Below are 22,486 nucleotides of genomic sequence, written 5' to 3'. Positions count from 1 at the left end.
GCTGAGGGGAACAGGAAGAAATGAGGTGTTTAAGTTGCTGATCGCGACAGGCAGAAACAACACGTCTTCAAAGAAAGAGAAACAGAAAGGAGCGAGCGTCAGGGTGGCAGGCGGAGCAGGGAGACGGAGGTCTTGGAGGAGAGAAAAGGGGGGAGTGCAGTGAGGATTTTAATTAGTGGTAATTGGCCACCGAGGGAACTGAAACTGAGAGATGGGAGGCAGGGAGGGGAGAGAGGGGAGAGAGGGGAGAGAGGGGAGAGCATAGCAGACAGTTTTTGACAAGAGTGATATCTCTCTTGCTTTGTACCGCTCATTTTTTTTTCTACACAGGCCTTTCCAGCCCCATCTTGTTTTCCCTCCATCTTTTTGTACCTCAGACTGAGCTACTCCCACTCCCTGCCAGTTTGCCCCTAAATACAGTAGACTGCAAATACACTATACGGTATTTGACAAGCAAGACGATATAAACATGCAATTGAGCTGTAAAGGTGTGGAATTTGTATCTGTTGCAACTTTACAGCAGGGATTAGCTCACTGTTTCGGTTTTTCCAGACAAAATTTTACCGTTTTGGTTCATCCTCACTGCATCAAACAGCAGATGAACAGTTTGTGACTGGGGAACGCAGGTTGCTTCACTACGTGGGTTGCCTCTGCTGAAATGTGTCCCCTTTGTGTTGACTGTACTGAAATGACTGTGAAAACTAATTTCCCTCAGGGGACAATAAAGTCCAAAGTCTTAAGTAGTGGAGGGTTTAAAGTGTTATGACTCCTGAGCTGTTTTCAGACATGAACTCCAGAGGATGTCCTCACAATGGGGTCTGGACTTTTAGGAACGTAGCAGGAGATTCTCTTTCTATTTAGGAGCGTTCAGATCAGGTTAACAGCACTGGCGTCGGCCCGAATCACCAAAAACTCTCAAATGTGTGTTGTGTGTTGAAACATCATCAACATGCCCACTCGCTCGCGGTGATTCCTGCGGAGAATCTCCTGCCGTATTGCTCACACTGACATTATCCAAAGCTTTTACTTGAGGGTCCGCAGGAAAAGCATGTCCAAAGACACTGACAGAGACATTTGCATTCTCACATTCAGGAGATTTCAGTGCATGTCTCAGAGCAGGAAAAGAGAATGAATGTGTTGCTCTGTGTCTGCTGTGTAAATAATGGGGCTGCTGTTTTCTAGTAAGTTTGAAAATAACAACAAGGAAGGTGATAATATGTCCCAGTTCACAGTTTGTTAACAGTTGCAGTTACAAGTTCTTGAACTCGGCTAAAGTCTGTGACTGTGCTGAAAATGGGTCGACAGCAAACAAATGTGAGCAGTCAGACAATTATTCGTCTCACACACGCTGGAGGTTTTAGCCAATTGATCCAGCCCTTTATATGCGGGCAAAACTAAAAGTAAACACTTCCCTGATACGATCATTGAACACTCGCAGCAACAAAAGAGGTGTGAGGGTGCAACTACTGTAAGTGTGCTGTGCTGTAAAGGATGTTTGCAGACAGTAATAGTTGTACTCTACCACAGATCCAAATAGGTCAATGCACCTTTAAACAAAATAAGTGCAGCTCCCAGACAATAATATATCCATATTATATCCATGGGAAACTATTACAATGTAACAATACACTGCCTGTTGAACTGTAAGACTTGCTTTTTTGCTTTTATGTTTGTGTAAAGTTGTGATGAATTCAGAAATCAGCTGATCTCTACAAGAAGAGCAGAAGGTCTTTGCACATCACATGTATTTTTTAAATCACGTTGTTAATTGGAGTTTTTAATATTTTTCAAATCTGTGTCCAGTCAATCCAATATTTCACGTCAATGATGGAATTTCACTGAGCAATATTGACACTTTATTTTTCTGGACCCAGGTTGTTTCACTTCTGACATGTACACATGGATATGATGTGGCCGACTTGAAGCTAGATTCAAGCAGCAGTTTACCCAACTCCTGTCCAAGAAAATGAATGAACCACATGTGAATAGCTCGGACTGTTGACAAACAAAGCAGAACCTCTTCAAATTAAATTCTAAAGAAAAAAACCCATGTTCTTGGTGCCAGTTGTTCTTCAAACTGTCCAACAGACATCATGAAATAGGTCCTGAAGTGGCTGAGGTGCAGTTTAAGCTCCTGAACCAGTGAAACTCAGAGTTCTCCTCTCCTTCATCAATAACCCTGATATTTCATATTTCTTTTCTCTCACTTAGTTAAAGGAGCACCTGGTCATCAACGATGTCATCAAAGCAGAGTGCGCCCTTTAACATACGTGAATAGTGACTGAGTTCTGACCTCATGTTGTCAATCTCTCTCACCCTCTGTAGTCTCACCGCCGGCTCCTTCCCTCCCCAGTGTGTCACAATGTCATATCCTGGTGGGTATGGCAGGGGAGCCAGGGGTGACTGGAGAACAGGTTTGCTGTGTTTATCGGTACACAGGTGAGCTCTGGGGCGCTGAGTCGTCTGGACAACACACTCTGCCTGCGTTCCCTTGTCTGACAACCGCAAAACACACACAAACACACACCCCGACATGTGCACATGGATGTTACTGCACGCACGTGCCTCACAAGCGAACAACACACTAATCTTATGCACACGCAAACAGACGGCTCCTAATCAGAGCCTCATTTACAACAGCTCATATGCTCCAAAGCTGACAGATTGCTGATTTAACTGCCTTTAAGTTTCAGTTAATATGTGAATTTATGCAGGGCCTGCTTGAAAATTTCCAGCTGTCATTTGCCAACATCCCAAATTGCATGTGACTCTTTGCTAAACAGCAGCAGTAGTGTGCCATGTGCTCTGCGTGTTGCTAGGTTACGGTACTGGAATGCTGCTGGCTAAGTGGCTGCGGGATCATCGATGGACACTCTGCATGAAGGACTGACAGCAGGTCCTCTGGACCATTTGGCAACTTGTGAGTCAGACTCTCTTGAAATCTCACATCTGGTGGCGAGCCCATACAAATCAAGATCAAAGTGCTGGCTTAGAGAGTGGACCTGTCTGTCAACCTCTCAGCCTTGCTCCTGTCGACTTCCATTTTCATATGTCGACTTATCCAAATGTTTCCACACAGTCCTCCTCTTGCTTTGCTATCTCTCCTTTGCGTTCCCCTCTGTTATTGCTGTCTCGCCTCCCCGTCCCTCCTGCTGAGAGGTAATCAAGTCCTGTTGCGAGTGTTTAAGCACTGGAGCAGATGCATGTGGAATTATTATTGGGACTAAATATTTTGTCTGGGGAGAAGAGAACCAGTCTCCTATCCTCATGCTGGGTAATGACAACGCACACGTGAATGTGTGGACTCAGGCATAAACAGACACGGTTTGTCAGTCAGTGAGTCACAATGACACTCAGTCAAACAGATATCATGCTGACAGATACTTACAGGTAAGAGAGTGATAGGACCTGACAGGCACCATGAACTGTGTGCACTGATACACTCAGTGCAACACAGACACAGGTAAACACAGTAACCCTCAGAACAGTACAGTATGCATGTGCACAGTATCAAACACACACAACATGCACACATAAGGACACACATAGTGACAAGCAGCAGCATCCACTCACACACAAACATTACAGCAGAGATCATCCAAGTTAAACAACTGGACCAACAAAGGAGAGCAGACAACGTGAGAACTCATCTCCTTCTTATTCCCTCCTCTCATCAGCTCCCGTCGCATCCGTCCCCTCCCCCACGCAGCGTCGTTTTTATTTTCATTCTTTTCTACCACTCTCCCACTCCTTCCTTATCTATCTCTTCTACTCCTTCTCTCCATTCTGCCTTGAGCTTGTCTTTGTTATCGACTCTCCCTCCATTTTTCTCCTCTGTTCCTCTGTGAACTTAAACTCTCCACGGAAACATAAGCTGATATCATACACACTCAGTTAGCCCTTAAATTTCTGTCACATACGAACGCACACCTGGGTGGTCATTATAATGTTCGAAGCTACTACATTACAAAGAAAACAGTTTATGCATATATATTCTTATAAAGTATAAATTGCTGCGCACCAACTGTCATATTTTTGTGAATATATGGAACTCTGTGATGAGAGACTTTGCAAGTTTGTAAGAAACTACAGGCGTCTCGATAATGTGACTTCCCCTGGTCACAGGGACAGTTTACAACATGGCCACTTTTGACTTCGTCGTTCATTGTCATAACCTCCTCCTCTATCTTGGAGGATATGTCTGTTGTCAGAATCTCTGCACTGCCGATGAAATGAATGCAGAGTACGGACAGAAGGCTCGATCCGTTTTTGTATCTAAGGTTGAGCATTAATGAGCCATTCGTGTCCAGTCTGTAAATTGTCCTCGGAAAGAAGCAGAACAGCTGTGAAAACATTCCTGTTTTTTAGACATTTTGAAGATGAGCAAAATAGGATAACATATCTGTACATGCATGAGTTATGGAACTTACCCAATGACCTCACCCTTTATGTCCTCAGGCATTTCAGAAATATAAAGAAACTGTCTGTACTTTTAATTTCATAGTTTCAGAGTTTAGTTTAATTGGATTCATGGTCAGGAGTTTTGACCTAATGTCTGTTTTGACCTCTCAGAAACACAATGTACTTAGTGCTGCTCAGTTCCACTCATTAATGGCTATCTTGAGTACTGATAACCTCACCCTAACCTTACTCCCACCCTCCATCCAAAATCACATGTTGTGTTACAGATGTCAGGAAAGCTGGAGCAACTTTTTTTTTTTTTTTTAAGTAAAACACCTAGAAAACCTTTTTCTGTCATGTTGAATCTTATGCTGCCAAGGAGTGCCACTTAATAATTGAGTGCCATTTACTTTGCTATAAATGGAAAGCAGTAACTGATAAAATGATGGATACCTAAATGGGTTCCTGCTGGTTGAGAGAGTTTGGGCTGAAAAGGAAAAACCTTATTGCAAAAATAAAATGCGTCATTCATGAGGCTGTTTATCTTAGATTTACCCTTCTTGAGAAACTCAACTGTGCAGCTTGCTCTTTTCCAGTGAAACACTCATCGCTGTGACACTTCCCCCACACATTCACACCTGGAAACAGTCCAGCACAACCACAGGGAGCAGTCTCGCTGGAGATGCTGGAAGTTCTGCAAACACATACACTTTATACTCACACTTTGCTGGCAGGCCATAGCCACAGGTGATCTTGGCCTCTCCAGTCTCACAGCCATGGAGGGAAGCACACTCCTTCTTCAGCAGAGGACCTGCAGCACGGTGGATCGCTCCGTCCACTGCAGAAGAGACGACATGAGATTCAGAGAGTTGGCCTACTTATGTGAATCTCCTGCATGCTGACTACTTAGAGGGAGTCAAATGTTGTTTGAAGTCAAGCGCACATATTTATAGGTGTCAAAGATTAGTGTTGGAAGACCCAGATAATGACTCAGTAATAGTGCTGAACGTTTGAATTTCCTGTCTTCGGCAGGTTGCAAACTTTTCCTAAATCCTGTTTTTTCCCCTTTTTCTTCCAGAGCTTCTTCTCTCTGTACGTCACTCAATTTAATGGATTTTAAGGCCACTGCAGTAGTTAATTGCTCGATTTAATGTATTAAGGACTCGGCTGACTCTGGCTTTTTGGTCAATTAGTCTTTATTAATTACATTTTCATAAATCTACATAGTATTCAGAAATGTGTATCCATCTTTGATTCGCACCACATCTAAAGACTGTGACTATGTTCATTTCCAGAAGGGCAGTGATGCAGGGAAAAGCAATTTTACAGCTGTGCCAATTACAGTTTCAGTCAGAATCTTTGCACCCCTCCAAGTTCAACACATTTCCTCAAAGTTAATATTTATGCAATCTTAATTTCAACAGCTTTATTACTATGACTCTCAGCACTTGGGCCAAAGAAAGCAGCTTTTCAAATAAACTCAGTTCGAGACAAAAAGAAAGATGTAAGACCAACTGCAACAAATAAACAACAAAATAATTTGTCCACACTGAATGAGTGATGAAAATATGTTCATGTTTTTCACAGAAGACAGTTTTTCCACTTAAATACGATGGAAAAAATTAAAGGCCTCCACCAAGGAGGTTTGTTTGTTTGAAAGCAAGATGACAAAAAAACAACTGAATGCATTTCCACATAATTTGGTAAATTGATGTGGTTTTGGTCAGGGAAGAACCCATGACATTTTGGTGTGGATCCAGTTCAGCGGCCAGATCCAGGATTTTTTTTCCTCTTCATCTTCATACTTTACAGATGTTAATGAAAAAATCTCACGCATTAAGGAGACTGAATTCTATGAGTGTGTGAATTATTGGGCATTGGCAGAGGTATGCGATCTGAGTGCTATAGTTTATCATGAAGTGATTAAAAATTACAAAGAATTAAAACAACACAACAGCCTTTTCGTTTAAATTCTATAAATCAATGTTTTGGTCAATCTAAAAAAAACTGTTCATCAATAAAACTGTAGAATTGTATTTTATGAAAAGACTAACAGGCAGCCAACGAGGAGTTTTAAGGTTCATGGTCCTCGCCCCTAAACAAAGCACTGGGTGGTTGTGTTTTTGATGATAGTTTGTACACCTACTGCTGCCTCTGACTACCTCCCTCCAACTTTAATGCTGTTTATAATTGTAGCGCTCCCTATATTTGCAAAAAAAAAATTTCCTCTTAGCATAATCTGACAACATTAGTTTTCCCTTTGACGTACAATTTAGAACACAATATGAGTAACTGCTTGAGAATGATAGTTTTTTTCTGGTTATCACTCAGCACTTGCCCAAGGTTCAGGAAAGATCATCCTCTTGGTTTAATAATCAAAATGTCTACACTGTTTTGAAGCACAGAAGAGGATTGATATTTTCACTTAATTAGCATCTCGTCAAAATCACAATCTTTCCCAACGACAGCACTTTAAGCAATTAATGAAACCTGACACAGGACTTGGAATGGGAACATCATGCTCTGGTGTCCTGGTGGTACGCCCACTGTTGTACCTGACCGCCTCCCTATGACAGATTTATAACTGTAGTGCTTCCTTCATTTGAAAATAACATTGCCACTAAACACTTATGTATCCATCCAAATGTCATTGTGAAAACAAATTAGCGTGCACTGCAGTATAAATGCCATTTCCAGAAGAGAGGGTTGACAGACTGTATAGATTTGAATATCCTGGCTCAACACTGCTTTTGTTTTAAAAGATAACTGAGGTCTAATGTTAGAGTCTGGCATGAACAATTCATAATTAACCCAGAATAAAACACATCTATCAGGAATGAGTTTGTCACTGCACTGTGGGACTTGTCAGCACTTGGTGAAAATAGTACAATAACACCCATCCATATGTCACAGCTCAGCGTGTCGGCCTGTGGCTCTGATCTGTGTTTGCATACAGACCAGCTGTTGCAGCGGTGCGTTTCAGGTTCAGACAGGGCTCTGGTGTTATTGTGTAAAGTTGGCATATCACATGCCGTGCTGAGCTGTAGTGTGCCATGTCATGCTGTGCCATGTTGAACTGGGTTGCACTGTGAGCTAAGTACGAGAATGAGGATGTGAAAAGCAAGCAATGTACACAAGCTGCTTCCTCAGCCTGCACAGAAACAGAAGCTCCGACACAGAACTCTATGTGTCCATTTCTGTAGTTGCGGGGACACATTTTAGTTCTAAAGCATCATAGTAAAGGTCACTGGACCTAACACATTCAAAAGAGGTTTTTGAGATTCAAGACTTGATTTTAAGGTTTCAAGTCTTATACCCCATTTACATCTGTAATGCATTTTTGGTGATCAGGCTGCAATTAGATATCACTTGACCACATGAAAGTATGGGTGTAATTGCACCAATGAGGCATTGAGGAACAAGATGGATGGAAATAATCATTGCAAACAACTGTTACAAACCAATGAGGTAGCAGCAGCTAGGCAGCCGTTAGCCAATTACATCAGTCTTCTCAACTTAATCAAGACACAGTGTGAAGTCGAGACTCATTGAAAAAGCAAACACAATAAAATACTGTCACTGATGGCTATCATCTTCTATTCTGGTTGTTTTATTTGTTGTTGTAACATGAGCTGTACAGATCGCTGTTGCATCTCAATGTGGACACTGGAGACACATATTAGTATTAGGTGTAAATGTAATCAGGTTAAAATCAAATCTAGATGCAATCTGGATACAAAATGCATTTCAATACCAGATGTTAATGGAGTCTGAAGGCAGATAAGGCTCAGGCATCAAAAACAGAAACGAAAAACTGAGCTGAAACATAAACCAACAATATATGTTGTTTTGTTTCTCGCTTCATGAATGTGTATGTGTGTGCAAGGTGTGTTTGTGCATGTGTGTTTATAATGGTGAGAAGAGTCAAAGTATTAATGTGTGGACAGCACAGCCTTGAGCTACAGCAATGCTTTTTGACCCAAGAGTCCCACACAAACAGACCAGCTAATGTGTGCTTGCAAATACAGCTGCAATACAAACATAATGATGCTTCCAAATGTACACAACCGCACACATTATAAGTGTGTGTTCATGTACAGCAAATTCAACAAAATATCCAGATTAAGTAACATGTGTCCAAGGAAAGAAAAAGCTTGTGACTATAAACATGTCTAACATCTAATCTCTGGATGTTAACATAAACCTCAGAAACCACATCAATGCTTTGTTGGTGCAGACGTCCCCTTTGTGAGGCATCACTGGGGGCAGCTAGAGGGAAGGCTTGGAGCTGTACCGACCACCCCAAGATAGTAGCAAGTTTGGCCTATCAGTGTCTTTGACTGATCCCTGAATACACCTACTGGATACAGACCCAGGAACCTGGATAAGAGCCTATGTATTTCTTAACAGAGAAATTACCAAAAACTAAAATTTAACAAAGAAATGCTAAACAACAACATAAACCTGTTCGGCATTCATGTTCCTTACACAGATAAGGTGATGACAGTCTACTGAGAATTTTTAGGTAAGTACTTTCCCTGCTGTGTGCACAAACCCCTGGGGGAGGTGGTCAGATTCTTTTTTTGCTTCGGGTTTCGTGTCCATGGTACTCGAAGTATGAGGAAGGACCATAGACTACAAATAAAGAAGGAAGACATTAACGTTCACCAAAAGTGATGCCAAAGCATTTCGCCCCCTGGTAGTTTGCTGCAGTACAGAGCATCTGCCACCTCCATGTTAGTGGATAGGAGGTAGACCAAAGTCAAAGTTCATGTCAAATAAAATTTCCTCAATGATGCTTTCCGTCATTTTTAGCAAAACCATGCAGCTTGATTGGCATTTGCCAGAGAACACCAGAATTGGCAGGTCCGCCATTTGCGCCCTGTTCTCTTTACAGATGAGAGCTGGTTCACACTGAGCACATGTGACAGGCGTGAAAGAGTCTGGTGAACATCAAGCTGCCTGTAACATCATCTAGCATGACTGGTTTGGCGTTGAGTCAGTGATGGTCTGGGGAGGCATATCCTTGGAGGGTCACACAGACCTCTGTGTTATAGCCAACGGTACCTTGACTGCTGTTAAGTACTGGGATGAAATCCTCAGAGATTGTCAGACCTTACACTAGTGCAGTGGACCCTGGATTCCTCCTGGTGGCCACAGTGTGTAGGCAGTTCCTTTATGAGGAAGGCATTGATGCCATTGACTGGCCCTCACGTTCCCCTGAACTAATTTCAATTGAGCACCTATGGGACATTATGTATCTTGCATCCAACGCCGCCAAGTACGGCCACAGACTGTGCAGGAGCTCACTGCTGTGATACAGGTCTGGGAGGAGATCCCGATATCTGCCGACTCATCAGGAGCATGCCCAGATGTTGTTGGGTGTGCATACAGGCACGTGGGGGCCATACACAGTGCTGAGTAGCATTATGAGTCACGTTGGATCACATTATGATTTCAGTTTTTTTCTTTGATTTTCGATATGATTTTCAATTCAGCCATCAATGGGTTAACAATTTTGATTTCCATTGAATGTTGTTACATCATTTTATTCTGATTTAATTGTTCCCTTAATTTTTTTGAGCAGTATATATTCTATAGGAAGGACGGATGTTGGTGGGCCTGCTTAACTATGCCAAACTGCATTTGTTATCACCATGTCAAATGTTGTTGGAGAAACCTGGAATCAACAAAGCGGTGACTTCAGTGTCCCTGTTTTGAACAATTCCAGACTGCAGCTCACACATCCTGTCCTTTTAGCTGCAAATAATGTCATTTGGACGACACACTTCACCGCGTTCGCTTTCACATGAACCACGCTTTGTGCATTCAGATGAAGAAGGCTTTGATGTTCTCATGTTTAAGTTAGATTGCTCCTTGTCAAATGGAGATTAGGATAGCAGAGACAGAATGGAGCGCTCCCTCTCTCTCTTTGGACACAGCCTAAACCTTCTGAGCAGGGCTAATAAATATCCATGTATCTATTCAGTCTCTCGGTGACTCCCACCTCTCTAACGTAGAGTTGTGCCTCTATCTACATTCACTAAAGACAGACTGTGTTAGCTTTCTTTCAGACTGTGGTAACTTCTGACTCTGTGGGAGCCGGTGTAATAGCTCAGCATGAGCACCACACGCTACTGAGTAGATTCAGACACTATTCTGTCACTTCAATGCAGTCCGAAATATGAAGGGGGAATTCATGAGCCGAGGGGAGTGCGAGTGAAAGATGTGTTTGAAGGAAAGCTTCTTCAGCGCCGACACATGTGCGGGTGTATTAGTGCTTAAGGACAGCAAGTGACTGAGGGTATAAATATATAAATATGATCTGTTACAGAACAATATTAGGAGTCCATCCGCTCACAATGCGAAGGGCAAAATGAATGAATTAAAACTGCACCATTAAATATTTATCTTTCTGTAATACATTTTTTAAAAAGGGAAAAGTAAAGATTTCTCTGCATTGATTGTCACACATACTGTTGGTGCCCGTTTTGTAGATGGAGACGCTACTTAGTCTATTTTGATTTTCCTGTAATATGCAACTGGTTCAGTTCGGGTAAATGTTTCATGTGATGTGCTTGTGTCTTGTCTTTTAACCCAAACTACCGAAATGGCTCTACAGATGGCAAAATTGGTCGGAAGCGTGGTCATCCCTCAGAATGAATTGCCATAATTTTGGCAGTGCCGTCTTCACACGAAAATAAAATTTCCACTCTTTCCATCAGCTGTCATTGTGTTAAGACCTTTGTTATAATTCTAACATGTAAAACTTAGACGGTGAACATTACAAACATTATAATCATGTTGATGATGATGTAAGCATATCAAAAGGCAGTGACCTGGGTCTGAAGTGACTCCGTCTTGTCACTACCTAAAAAGAAATAATTTCCATGATTTAATACAATACTTAATGTATCCTTCATTCAGAGTGGGAAGCCCTCACCAAATTGGCATCACTGCAGTGTCAAAGGATACTTGTTGTTCATACTCCATTGACTTTGTCTCATGCTAACTGCTCCACAATCAGCCATAATTGGCTGCACCTAATGACACCAACGCACATTAACAGATTATAATGAATTAGTCATGAACATTTATACAGCTAAAAATATTTTAATAAGTGTCAAACACTGATTAACATATTTTTAAAAACAGCGTTCATTATATAGCCTTCATTACCATTCGAAATAATATGTTGGGACTGACATATAAAAACATAATGGAGAGAAAGAGAGACACAGACTGAGGGGATTGAAGAAGAGAAGAGAGGGAGGGAGACAAAAGGGGATGAGGTGAATGTTAAGCAGGGGTTCAGGGAGGAGAAAGGATAAAAAGGATGCAGTGGACGGATGAGTGCAGGAAAGGGAGTAGAAATTAGTGTTTTGGCCTCTTTAGGCCAGTCACCAGCCAGTCTAAGCAGGCAGCTGACCAGTTTAGGTGTTATCATGACTCCCTCACAGGCTCTATATTGACCGACTCTGGGGGAAAGCAGGAGGGAGGGAGCCAGAGAAGTGGGGGGACTGGGAGGTGATAATTGGCGATATGCTTACCTGGCGAGGAGCCTGCAACCCCCAGCAGGCCACACAAACACACAATGACGCACACACCTGCCTGCAATCTTATATGCCAGGACAAGCTTTAACTCCCACAAACCCCCACCTACACTGCACAGACAAACACACACACACACACACACACACACACACACAGACACACACAGGTAGATTGACATTAGAGTAAAACCAATCCGGAGGTCTCTCCTATGGAATACTAATATGGCTGCCCTTGCCAGCTGACCTCTTATAGGCCAAACAGGCTGTCCGTCAAACTAATGGGGCGGAACGCTGGCATATTGCTTTCCCACAATCCCTCAGCAGAGCTAGGACACTCATTTACTTCAGTCAGCTTGTTGCCAAGGCAACATTTAGGATGGGTCTGGTGGTGGATGCACTCACACACATGCACACTGCTTCACACTCAGTTTTATATGCAGACACACCTGTATGCACAGACATAACACGTATGCACACAGACATGCAGCAAACTGTTAAATCCTACAACTATCAACTTATCCACAAACACACATTGTCAACAGTGTGAAACAGGTGAATTTATGTATGCTGCTGAGACACTGACAGTATTGCTGTGTATGGAAGGTACACTAAGTGCTCTTTGCTGCTCCTCTCATCTCCGAGCCCCAAAACCAATCTTCTGCTCTCTCCCTTCATTCACAATACATGCTCCATTGTTCATTTGTTTTGAAAGGCAAGTAGACAAGCCTATCCTGCGCCTGTATTTTTCTCCTCATCCAGACAAGGAGAGAGCAGAGAGAGAGAGAGAGAGAGAGAGGTGCAGACACACGGGGACAACAGCCGAGAGAGTGCAGGGCATCAAACCCCATCCTTGCTCTGGAGGATTGATTATAGATGTCAGCACACACAAATTCATCCTGGCTTTTTCAGCTCTGCAAGAAATCCAGTGCGGGAGGATTTTGTTCTTTTTTTATCCCCCATCCAAAAAAAAAAAAGAAGTGGATGAAATTTTAATTGGGATTGTGCTCATCTATTGTGTGCTGGATATGGATGTCTTGCGACACCTAAACCAATCAAATGCCTGCAGTGTTTTCATGGCTGGTTCACATCCTGTGCACTCTGTCCCCACAGACCCCCGAGCACAGTCTCTGATACCAGCTGCCTGTTCCTCTCTGTTTGCAACCGTGTGGCTACGTTTGATCGTGAACTTGTTATTATTCAATTGCAGCACTTCGCAGCAGGTGAGGGCTTTGAATAGATGATTCCATTTGCTGCAAATATGACTCGAGATGTGATGCTGAAAAGACATTTGACTTTTTAATCTTAATCAGAATACAAAACCTGCGTGCCAGATATTAGCATTAAAACAGTTATTGTCTGCTTTATTCTTTCCTAAATCAACTAAATCATCAACCATACAACTGTCACAGTATTACCCCAAAACCTCAAGCTGTGTCTCATGTCAGTGGAGATTGTACTGCAAACTTAGCTGCAGTCACCAATGTAACAGATAATGCATGAGCACAAACACAAGCATGACAGAGCCTGATCATGAATAATACACTTGTCTAGACAGGTGCAATACAATTCAATGGGTAAAATCCAACACTGAACAACAAATAAAAATGGTTTGGATATCTATAAGACAACACTCTTGTTAATCCCTTGCATTATGTATAAATCCAACTTGAACTCTTACATTTATTCAAACTTTCCCTGAGAAATGGGAAAACAGATTTATCATAGATACAGAATTTGCTAAAATAGGAACATGAGACTCTGATAAGCAAAAGTCTAAGGATTGCTGTCTTGTAGTGGATTCAGAAGACAAGTAGATGTTTCTAAACAACTTTTCTGTACAGGACAAAAAGGTTAAATACTTGCGGTTGTGGGTGGACTTAAATGTACCAGCATTTCACAGTGGATGAAAAAAAAAGTCCTATTTACTGATGAATCCAAGTTTTCGTTAAGTAACGTGAGGGTGTATGTAAGGAGACGAATAAAGTCTGGAGGGGTTTTGTTGGACAACTGCACTGAACTGAGTCCACCCTGACCGAGGAGAAATTGTGCTCTAATCTTCAGAGATATCCTGGTTTGTAATTGTGTTGAGGAGGATTCAAACTAAAGCTGGATAATAACCATGAACGCAGCTCAGAGCTTCACAAGAACCACTTGAAGACCAGTGAAGACAGATGGGTCCATACACTTATTTGTTGCGTTTAGACATGCACTGAACTCTAAACAGTCTGCTGAAATTATCCAGAGGGGCTGTGTGAGATTGTCTGTGTCTGTTGCCACGGAGAATTTACAGCCCCCTAGAAAATTATCCGGGGTTTGTCAGATTAAGCCCAAGTGAGAAATGGCAGGATAATGTCCGCAGAATTCATAGCAAGCAAATACAAATATCTCGGCCGTACACGTAGAAGATGGCACAGAGGAAGTCAATTTTGAAAGACCATGAGATTCAAGAGCTTTTGGTGATAAGACCTGAATGCTCCAGACATTTTACTGTGGATGTGAACAAATCTGACTCTGACATTCTCCTGCTGCATTATTGATATTTGAATGGCAAAGTCCGGAGTATATGCATACCCAATCATCTGGAGTTCAAGTCTGTAAAAGGCTATAGTACAGTCTTTTCAGACAAGAACTCTAGATGACCGAGGTGAGGCGACTGGAGACTTTACTCCAGTCGCCTCACCTCGATCCCATTGGAAATATATGGAGGCGGCTAAAGACTGAGAAAGACATGAATTCTGTGACATCACAAGCTCTTTGGTACATTGTCAAATCATGGTGGGATAACAGGGGTCAGAGAGTCCATGCCAGATAATGTGCGTGCTATCATTGAAGCAAAAGGAGGACAAACCACACACTTTGATATTCTGAAATTCAAATAAAGACTCAACATTTGCAATGAAATCATTTGTATTAGGTTTGAAACCAATACAAAATAGAAACATGTGTTTAAGTGGTCTCAAGTTCATATAGCTGTCTGCCTGACTAGAACGGACTGTCTCACTGACCCCCAATCATCATCATGGGCTTGCGTTCCCATTTGGAAAATCAATCATAGCAGTGAAACATTGAAATGGCAGATAAGCTCTGGAATAAATGAGCAACTGCAGCCAGTGGACATAAAAAAACGTTAATTTCCTGCCCTTGAGTTCGCTGTTGATGCGCTGCCTGAGCCTGGTCCTCCTCTAGTTTGAAGTGAGAAAACAATGTCGGCAGGTGAGCGTTTGATCTCACTGAATGACATTTACCCAGGTACCCTTGAGACTGAGTAGTAAAGCACTGTAAAGACCTTTTGTTGCCTCTTGTCTGATGAAAAAACACACTGAATGAACACTTGGTTATTCAACACACTCTGATGTATTGCACTGATTTTTGTGTGCGTTTTCCCCCACTTAACGCTCTAAGACCTTCAGTGCAGTTTCTTTCTTTTTCTTCTTCTTGCTCTCACCATCATCTCCCTCTCATCTCTCTTGTTTATTCTATTCTTCTCCCTATCTCTACGCTTACGTCTCTCTCTAATTAACACCTACTGCAGGCTCTGCCTTAGCAAACCCCTGAGGACAGAGCTGGAAAGAGACACAGAGAGTAAATACATGAAGAGACAGATGAGAGGAGTCAACTGCGCAAGAGAGAAATATGCAGAGGGTGACAGAGAAATAAAAGAGATGAAAAAAAACAAACAGATGCAGATGGTGGTTGGTCGACAGGTAGCCTCCTGCAGTCATTTAGTGGACATTTTTAAAATGAAAACAGATGTTGATTTAACGCAATAAAATAAATGAAAAAAAGAATTAAAATAGCAAAACCAATGCAAACAACATAATGTTTGTGTGTGTGTTATTGCTCTAGTGTTGTTATTGTACATAGACACACACAGTCTGATGACACACATTCACAGCCTCTCTAGAAACCATCTGTCTTTGTAGAACCATCAGAGACTTCAGGACAACATCAAACGATGCTGCAGATCTCGAGGTGCTTCACTACATAAACACTGTATGTGTGTGTGTGTGTGTGTGTGTGTGTGTGTGTGTGTGTGTGTGTGCGTGTGTGTCTGACTCTGAGTATGAGGCCACAGGACACAAGGGTGTGCAGTCCATTTTTATGGCTTAAGGCTCAGCTGGTGTATATCAGTGGATAAGGGTGGAGCTCGAGTAAATGTGTGTGCGTGCGTGTGTGTGTGTGTGTGTGTGTGTGTGTGTGTGTGTGTGTGTGTGTGTGTGTGGATGCCAAGGACTTGATTGCTTCAACATAACACTTGATACAAGCAAATATAATGCTATGAATTGACATATGGATGCACACACATATACATACAAGCACACAGACAGTGGAAGGTTAAAAATGGCAGTGCAAATGTGATGGTCTGAAAGAGGAAAGCTGTTTGTTCAAATGAAGAGAAAGAAAACAACCACAGGCAAATACACCAGCACCGAGATTTGCAACCATCAACCATGTGTGTGTGTGTGTGTGTGCATGTGTGTGTGTATGTATGTTTGAGCAAATGTGGCTGCTGCATTAGTAGTACAGATTTATTACAAGTATCGATTAACCACGGACGTCCAACATCACACGCACGAGGCAAAGCACTGAGTCAACAATACACTGAAAAATGACTGTTTATATCCACAGCACTCCGCGCCCATAAATTATGAACTATCGACTTTGCACCTGCTCGTATACACACACACACACACACACACACACACACACACACACACGGCCAGACAGACACACTGTGCAGCATGCAAACGCACTTTGAACACCTGCCACAACAAAGAGCTACCTGCTACCGAACACAAAGAATAAACAGACAGACACACAATATGTACAAACACACACACACCCTTTGGCTAGCACATTGCACTGCATCATCTGATTAAAAGAAGTACGACATTTCCAATTATTTAGTGCCCAGACTGGAGTATTTGCACCACAAAGCTGCAAAAACAGCTGAGGCCTACGAGTGTCTTGGCAGGCACAGGCGCACACAACAAATGGACCAGGCAGGTTGAGACTTACCTCCACCTCCGCCTAGAAGAGTCTTGTTGGCTGAAAGAAAAAAAAGACACAGGAAATATATTAATGATAAAAACATTTCAAAAATATTTTACACTTCATTTCAATAGACAGACAAATCATTCAAACAATGAATCATCTTGTGGATGGCCAAAGCATTAGTTGCTCAGTCGACCTAAATGTGGCTTTACAGAAGCTCTGACACTCTCTGGTTCTAGTATTTTACATTCATTAAGATGAGAAACATATGGTTTCAATTTCAATCAAATTAATTTAATATATTTTAAATTAATTCAATAAATGGTAAAAATTAATCAATAGGGAAAAACACAAAATGTTATGCTAATATTAGTAAGGTTTTATTGTTTTTAATTCTTCTTCTGCAACAGAATATATCTTTGTCGCTCCATTAAATCTGTTTAAAACCTAATTCATTCATTAACTAATCAGCTGATCATCAGAAAATTAACTGGCAATTATTTTGCTAATCAACAATTCATTTTGTTTATCAAGCAAAGAATGCATCTGGATTTTCTACTTTCATATTTTATCATTGTTAATTTTATATATTTGAGGTTTTCAACATTTGATATTGAGATCATTTTTGAGGACGTTTTTTAAATTAATTATTCATCAAGAGATTCATTGATAATGAATAGAATCATTCATTAAAGGATGTGTAACAAACCACAGCTGAATTCACTTTGGTAGTTTTACTTGCTTGCAACAGAGGATTTCCACTTCTGTTTTTCATGGTCGCACTTGACCTTAGTGTTAAAATCATTACTGTATTTATTAGATGAACATTTCCTAATTTGCACTGTGTGCCTGTGTGTGTGTTTGCTGGTCTGAAAATAACTTTTAGCTTTTGCTCCACGTTTGTCCTTCACAACATCATTTTGTTTTTGGCGTCAGCGTTTCTCATTGAAAGCTGCTCTCAGTCCAAGTCCTCGGGACTCGCGCCACCGCTGGTTTCGCCAACCAGCAAGTAAATTGCATTCACCTGACATGGCAGGTGTAACTCAGTCCCTGTCAGATGGACAGAATGGAAACCAGTTGGCTTCAGGTCCCTTCACTGGGGACTGATAAGAGCCGCGCAATAGGAATAAAAAGCCTCACTGGCGGCAAAGCTAATGAATATACTCATGCTTATACTACAGTCCAAAGGAAAATGAACAATTGAGTGATAAGAAAGTGACAAGGGCAATATGGTTCAATTCGTCTTTTAATTATTAAAAAAGTCAATCATACAGGAATTTTCCACCTGGATAACAAGCAGGTGATTGAACCTTATGTACAAAAACAATATAATGAGATCTTTTTCCAGTCAAAGAAATATTGAATTAATTCTGCTAGCCTGGCTACTGTGCGCCAGATCATTATACATTCCCAGTTTGAATCAAGCCACAGCACATGTTTAAAGAGTGTAAATTGCTGGCTGGGTGACAAGGCTTGCTGCGGCTGACATATGCGATATCCGAGAGTTGTTCCTCTCCCGCATATCCATAAACACAGCAGAGTCTGCAGCGCTAGCCCAAGGACACCGCTGTGCGTTCAGAAAACTGAAACCTGACGACAGAGTCATAAAAAAAATCCTGTTTTTTTATTCTTTCTCTGCACGTGAATCTGATATTTAGTTTGCTGTGACCGTGTTCTGCAAGGGACCGTTACAGTGTTGAGTCAGAACTCACAGGGGACGTCTCTCATATTCATTTAGCTTTTTTCAGTGGGAAATTTGCCAAATGGGAACATGCTCACATAATGTATCAGCCAAGTTCTTTTTAAAAAGAAGAGAGAGAGTGTAAATCCCATAGCTGCCTCTCTCTCTCAAGAATCCTCACTCTTCAACATTTTCACAATCCCCCATCGCCTCATTATTGGTGAATCTCACTTAATTTCAGCCTTTAAACACACTATACTTCTCCATATATGTGTGAACCACAGTTTCATTAACATCTCCCAATGTGAATATCTCCACTCTTTCAGTTTGAAAATGTGCAGCTCAGTACGGCGTGAATTTATTTAATGTGACAGTGTGAGACTGTACCATGTGCACAGCTTGTTTAAGAGCTGATAGATCTTATGATGAACTGAAATAAAATTCATTCAAGTGTAAAAGAGCAGACAAATAAAATGTCTCCATTACAGTAAGGTTCCCATTCACCCATTTGCTGATGAGCTGCAGGCTGTACATAGACTAATATCAGACGCTGGGCCCTTTTAATACTGGTCCACGCTGACTACCGAGCCCCAGGCCATGTGAAATACATCTAGAACCTGAGTGATGAAAGCTTTTCTTATTAAGAAAAGACACTGCACTGAAACCACGCTTTATTACAATGTGATCGGTGGAGTGAACCAGTGAGGTCGCCTGATACACCAGGACTGAGCTGCAGCTACAGACATCACATCAGCTGTGTTTCAATTCAGGGGGCTGCATCCCTCTGAGGCTGCATGTGAAGACCGATTGCATCGCAGCGGCAGGAATAGACTGTGCCATTTCAAAGGATCCTTCAAATGCACCTGGCAAATGCGTCCTTCCAAATGAAGGCTCCAACAGGTGGATCCTTACCGGCCCAATATATGACTAATTGTGCTTTATGGACAAACCTTTTTCAAATATTTGAGTTTCACTTCTACTCAACCGGAGAGCAAACAGTACATATGTAAAAAAAAACAAAACAAGGGGTGTTAAAACTTTCTTAACAGCAATAAGGGATGAGCTGGTGACGCCAATCACAAATCTCATTTCAGTTCAGGCAAGAACCTGAACCCCTGACAGCTGTGCTGGCAGTGTTTAAATGGTGTGTGATAGAAAAGCTGCTGTGTGTAACAATGCTGTATGAATATGTGTGTGAATGGGTGGATGCATCATGTACTGTAAAGTGCTTTGAGTGGACTAGAAAAGCTCTATATGAATACAGTGCATTTGCCATATTGTTCACTTTTTATTCGTGATAGATTCTCTGGACTATCCATGGCACTAACTATATCAGAACAAAGCAGACTTACATCAGGCGACCCCCTTTTTGCCTTTTCTGCAAATAATGTTAAACTACCAGGAATGAAACCTGAGACTGCCTTTAGGATTTGCAGCCATCTCTTTTAGAGAGGCTTTTAGTGAGAAAAAAGAAGTTTTGTTGACAGTAACATAACATCCATCAGCAGAAAGGCAAAGAATAATTTACTGGAATTAATTGTAGTGTGAAAAAATTAAACACAGAAACAGAGCATTAGAGGGGTAACTGCTTTTGTTCTAACTGATTTACTGTTGTGCTGGTAGCATAGTTAATAAACTACAAACAAAGGCAATACTTAGTTTTATTTTACTGTATATCTGCATTAATGGAGAAATATGTGTTTTTCAGGGTTAATATGATTCATTGAGTTTATAGAGTAGGATGTATTACATTGTGCTTAACTACATGACTATTTGGCCATTTAGGCTAGTGTTACTGGGATTTATAAAATTGAGATGTGAAAAAAAATCTAATTTTAAATATTCCCATTTCACATTATTTGCATTTTGCTGTTAGTTAGCAGGATTACGCAAAAACTACTGGCCAGATTACCATTCTGTAACTTGGTGGAAGGATTTGGTACCAGTGATGAAAGAACCCGTTCAACATTATTTAACATTGAGAGATGTTTTTGAAGTTGATTTCTCAGAGAATAATTCATTAATCTCAATTTAAAAACAACAGGCATGTTTAGGGGACTGACATTTGTGTTGGGTCACACAGACAATGAAAATGATTAAAGAATGAAAACTTTTTTTTTAAATTTAATAACGGAGCCATTTAATTATTGACATTGTGTATTTGTCAACAACGTCAGGTAAGTAAACTTTGTAGTGGAATAATTTGACTGATGTGTTATGAAACTAGCGACTGTCTCACTCTAAAAGGCTGTCAACAACTATCTGGACCATGTGGATAAATCCTGCCCATATATTAAAAACCCCACTAAGGCTTTACCTTTACTGCAGTTCACTGCCTGATGCTTATACTGTTGTTTATCTATTTATGATGTTTAATGCATTTCAGGTCTTATCTTGTGATGCAGAGTTTTTTTTCTTTTCTTTTTGCTTTCCTTCTACCTGCCCTGTCTACATCTATGCCAGTTGATTTCCCAAAATGTCATCTCAATAAAACCCGGAGAACACACTCAGAGTTATAGTGAATTTCTCCAGTGAAGAAAAAAAGGGCTCTCGTGTTACTCATAACGCAACATGTTTTATAGCTGCATCACCCTCTGGATTTTCAATGTTGCCATCAGTGTAGAAATTTGTATCTCTGGCTCCTCAGCAATGGATTCCCCCATTAAAACTGATGAGCGCCTGCTTCAAAATGGTGTGTAAAAAGAAGCCCCTCTCTTTCCTTCTGAGAGACATTTAAGACAGTTAATCTTTTTTCTACAATCACTTCTCCATTGTAGCTGCTGGAAATGCCCCAGTGAGAGATGGCAATTTCTGTGTTTGGAAAGTTATAATCAGAAACAAGTAAAATATAATTCCAAATAATAACAAAACTGCCCCAGAATTGCAGCGTTTATGATTATGCAGCATATTATGTATGAATTTGCATGAGCTGAACATTTCCACACTCATCTATCTACTAATACCAGAAATCTCTGTCTGTCTGTGTATCTGTCTGAATGTGGAGGGCATATCTCGAGAACCATTTGTCTGATTTGGCTTCACACTTGGTATGTGTATTGTTAAAAGCCCAAGGAAGTGCAGTGTCGAATTTGGTGCAATTTGGACATGAAACTTTCACTATTAATAGCCTTTGAATAGACAGGTGACTATATCGCTCTGTAACAGAGGCAGTGAGGACTCATCAACTTAAGGGATGTCAATCACAACAGCAAAGACAAGGTTCTGTGTACTGAGTCAAGCTTCCATGAACTTTGAATAAACAGATGAAGAGCTCTTTGTGCAGCAGCAGTGGTGAGTGGTCTCTGCAGTCCTGCAGCTGGTCTTTACTTTTACATGGCTCAGTTAGGTCACATTTAAAGTTTCAAAAAGAAAGCTGCAACCAGCATCATGACATGTTTAGATATGGGAGCGTAAGAGTTTACCCAATTAGACAAATATGATATGAATAAGAGCAACATCCAGAACATGTCAGGCTATACCGTAAGGGCCTTTGTATGTAAAAACGCATTGCTTGTTGTATTATCTAAGTGGCTATTCAGATTGAAATCAGCTCTACACAAAATAAATTATAATAATTGAATTTCTGTATTGGCTTTGATGCTTCAGGTAATGGTGAGAAGTTCAGTAAAGATGAAAGTGATGTTAATGATTTTAAGAGTGTATCATTGCCAAAACACGAGCCATGATTTAAAATATTACAAGAAAAGGTTTCAATGTGACAACTATGTAAAAAGTAAATACAACTCATCCACCAGAAAGGTGTAGATTTACTTGATCAAGCCAAGCAGCACCTTTTTAGTATAAAGTTGAAAAGTTGAGTGAGATTCAAATGTTTTACCAGGGCCCTCTGATGTGT

General features: G+C 41.1%; 1 protein-coding gene across 3 annotated transcripts in view; it reads right to left on the bottom strand.

Moving 5' to 3' along the window:
- Positions 1-22,486, bottom strand: part of macrod1 (mono-ADP ribosylhydrolase 1) — a 109,793-nt gene that overhangs the window by 28,345 nt on the left and 58,962 nt on the right. For 2 of the 3 annotated variants that reach the window (XM_020085899.2, XM_020085891.2), the window contains exons 4-5: positions 16,974-17,003; positions 5,123-5,239 (exon numbers count right to left, since the gene is read on the bottom strand). In XM_020085899.2, the coding sequence (XP_019941458.2) occupies positions 5,123-5,239; positions 16,974-17,003 (147 nt within the window). The remainder of the gene's footprint in view (positions 1-5,122; positions 5,240-16,973; positions 17,004-22,486) is intronic. The other variant, XM_069531148.1, reaches the window with a different exon arrangement.

Source organism: Paralichthys olivaceus, chromosome 9 (assembly GCF_024713975.1).
Source record: "Paralichthys olivaceus isolate ysfri-2021 chromosome 9, ASM2471397v2, whole genome shotgun sequence".
Classification (NCBI taxonomy): Eukaryota; Metazoa; Chordata; class Actinopteri; order Pleuronectiformes; family Paralichthyidae; genus Paralichthys; species Paralichthys olivaceus.
The sequence above is the reverse complement of the archived record's forward strand: the minus strand, read 5'-3'. Positions and strand labels throughout refer to the sequence as shown.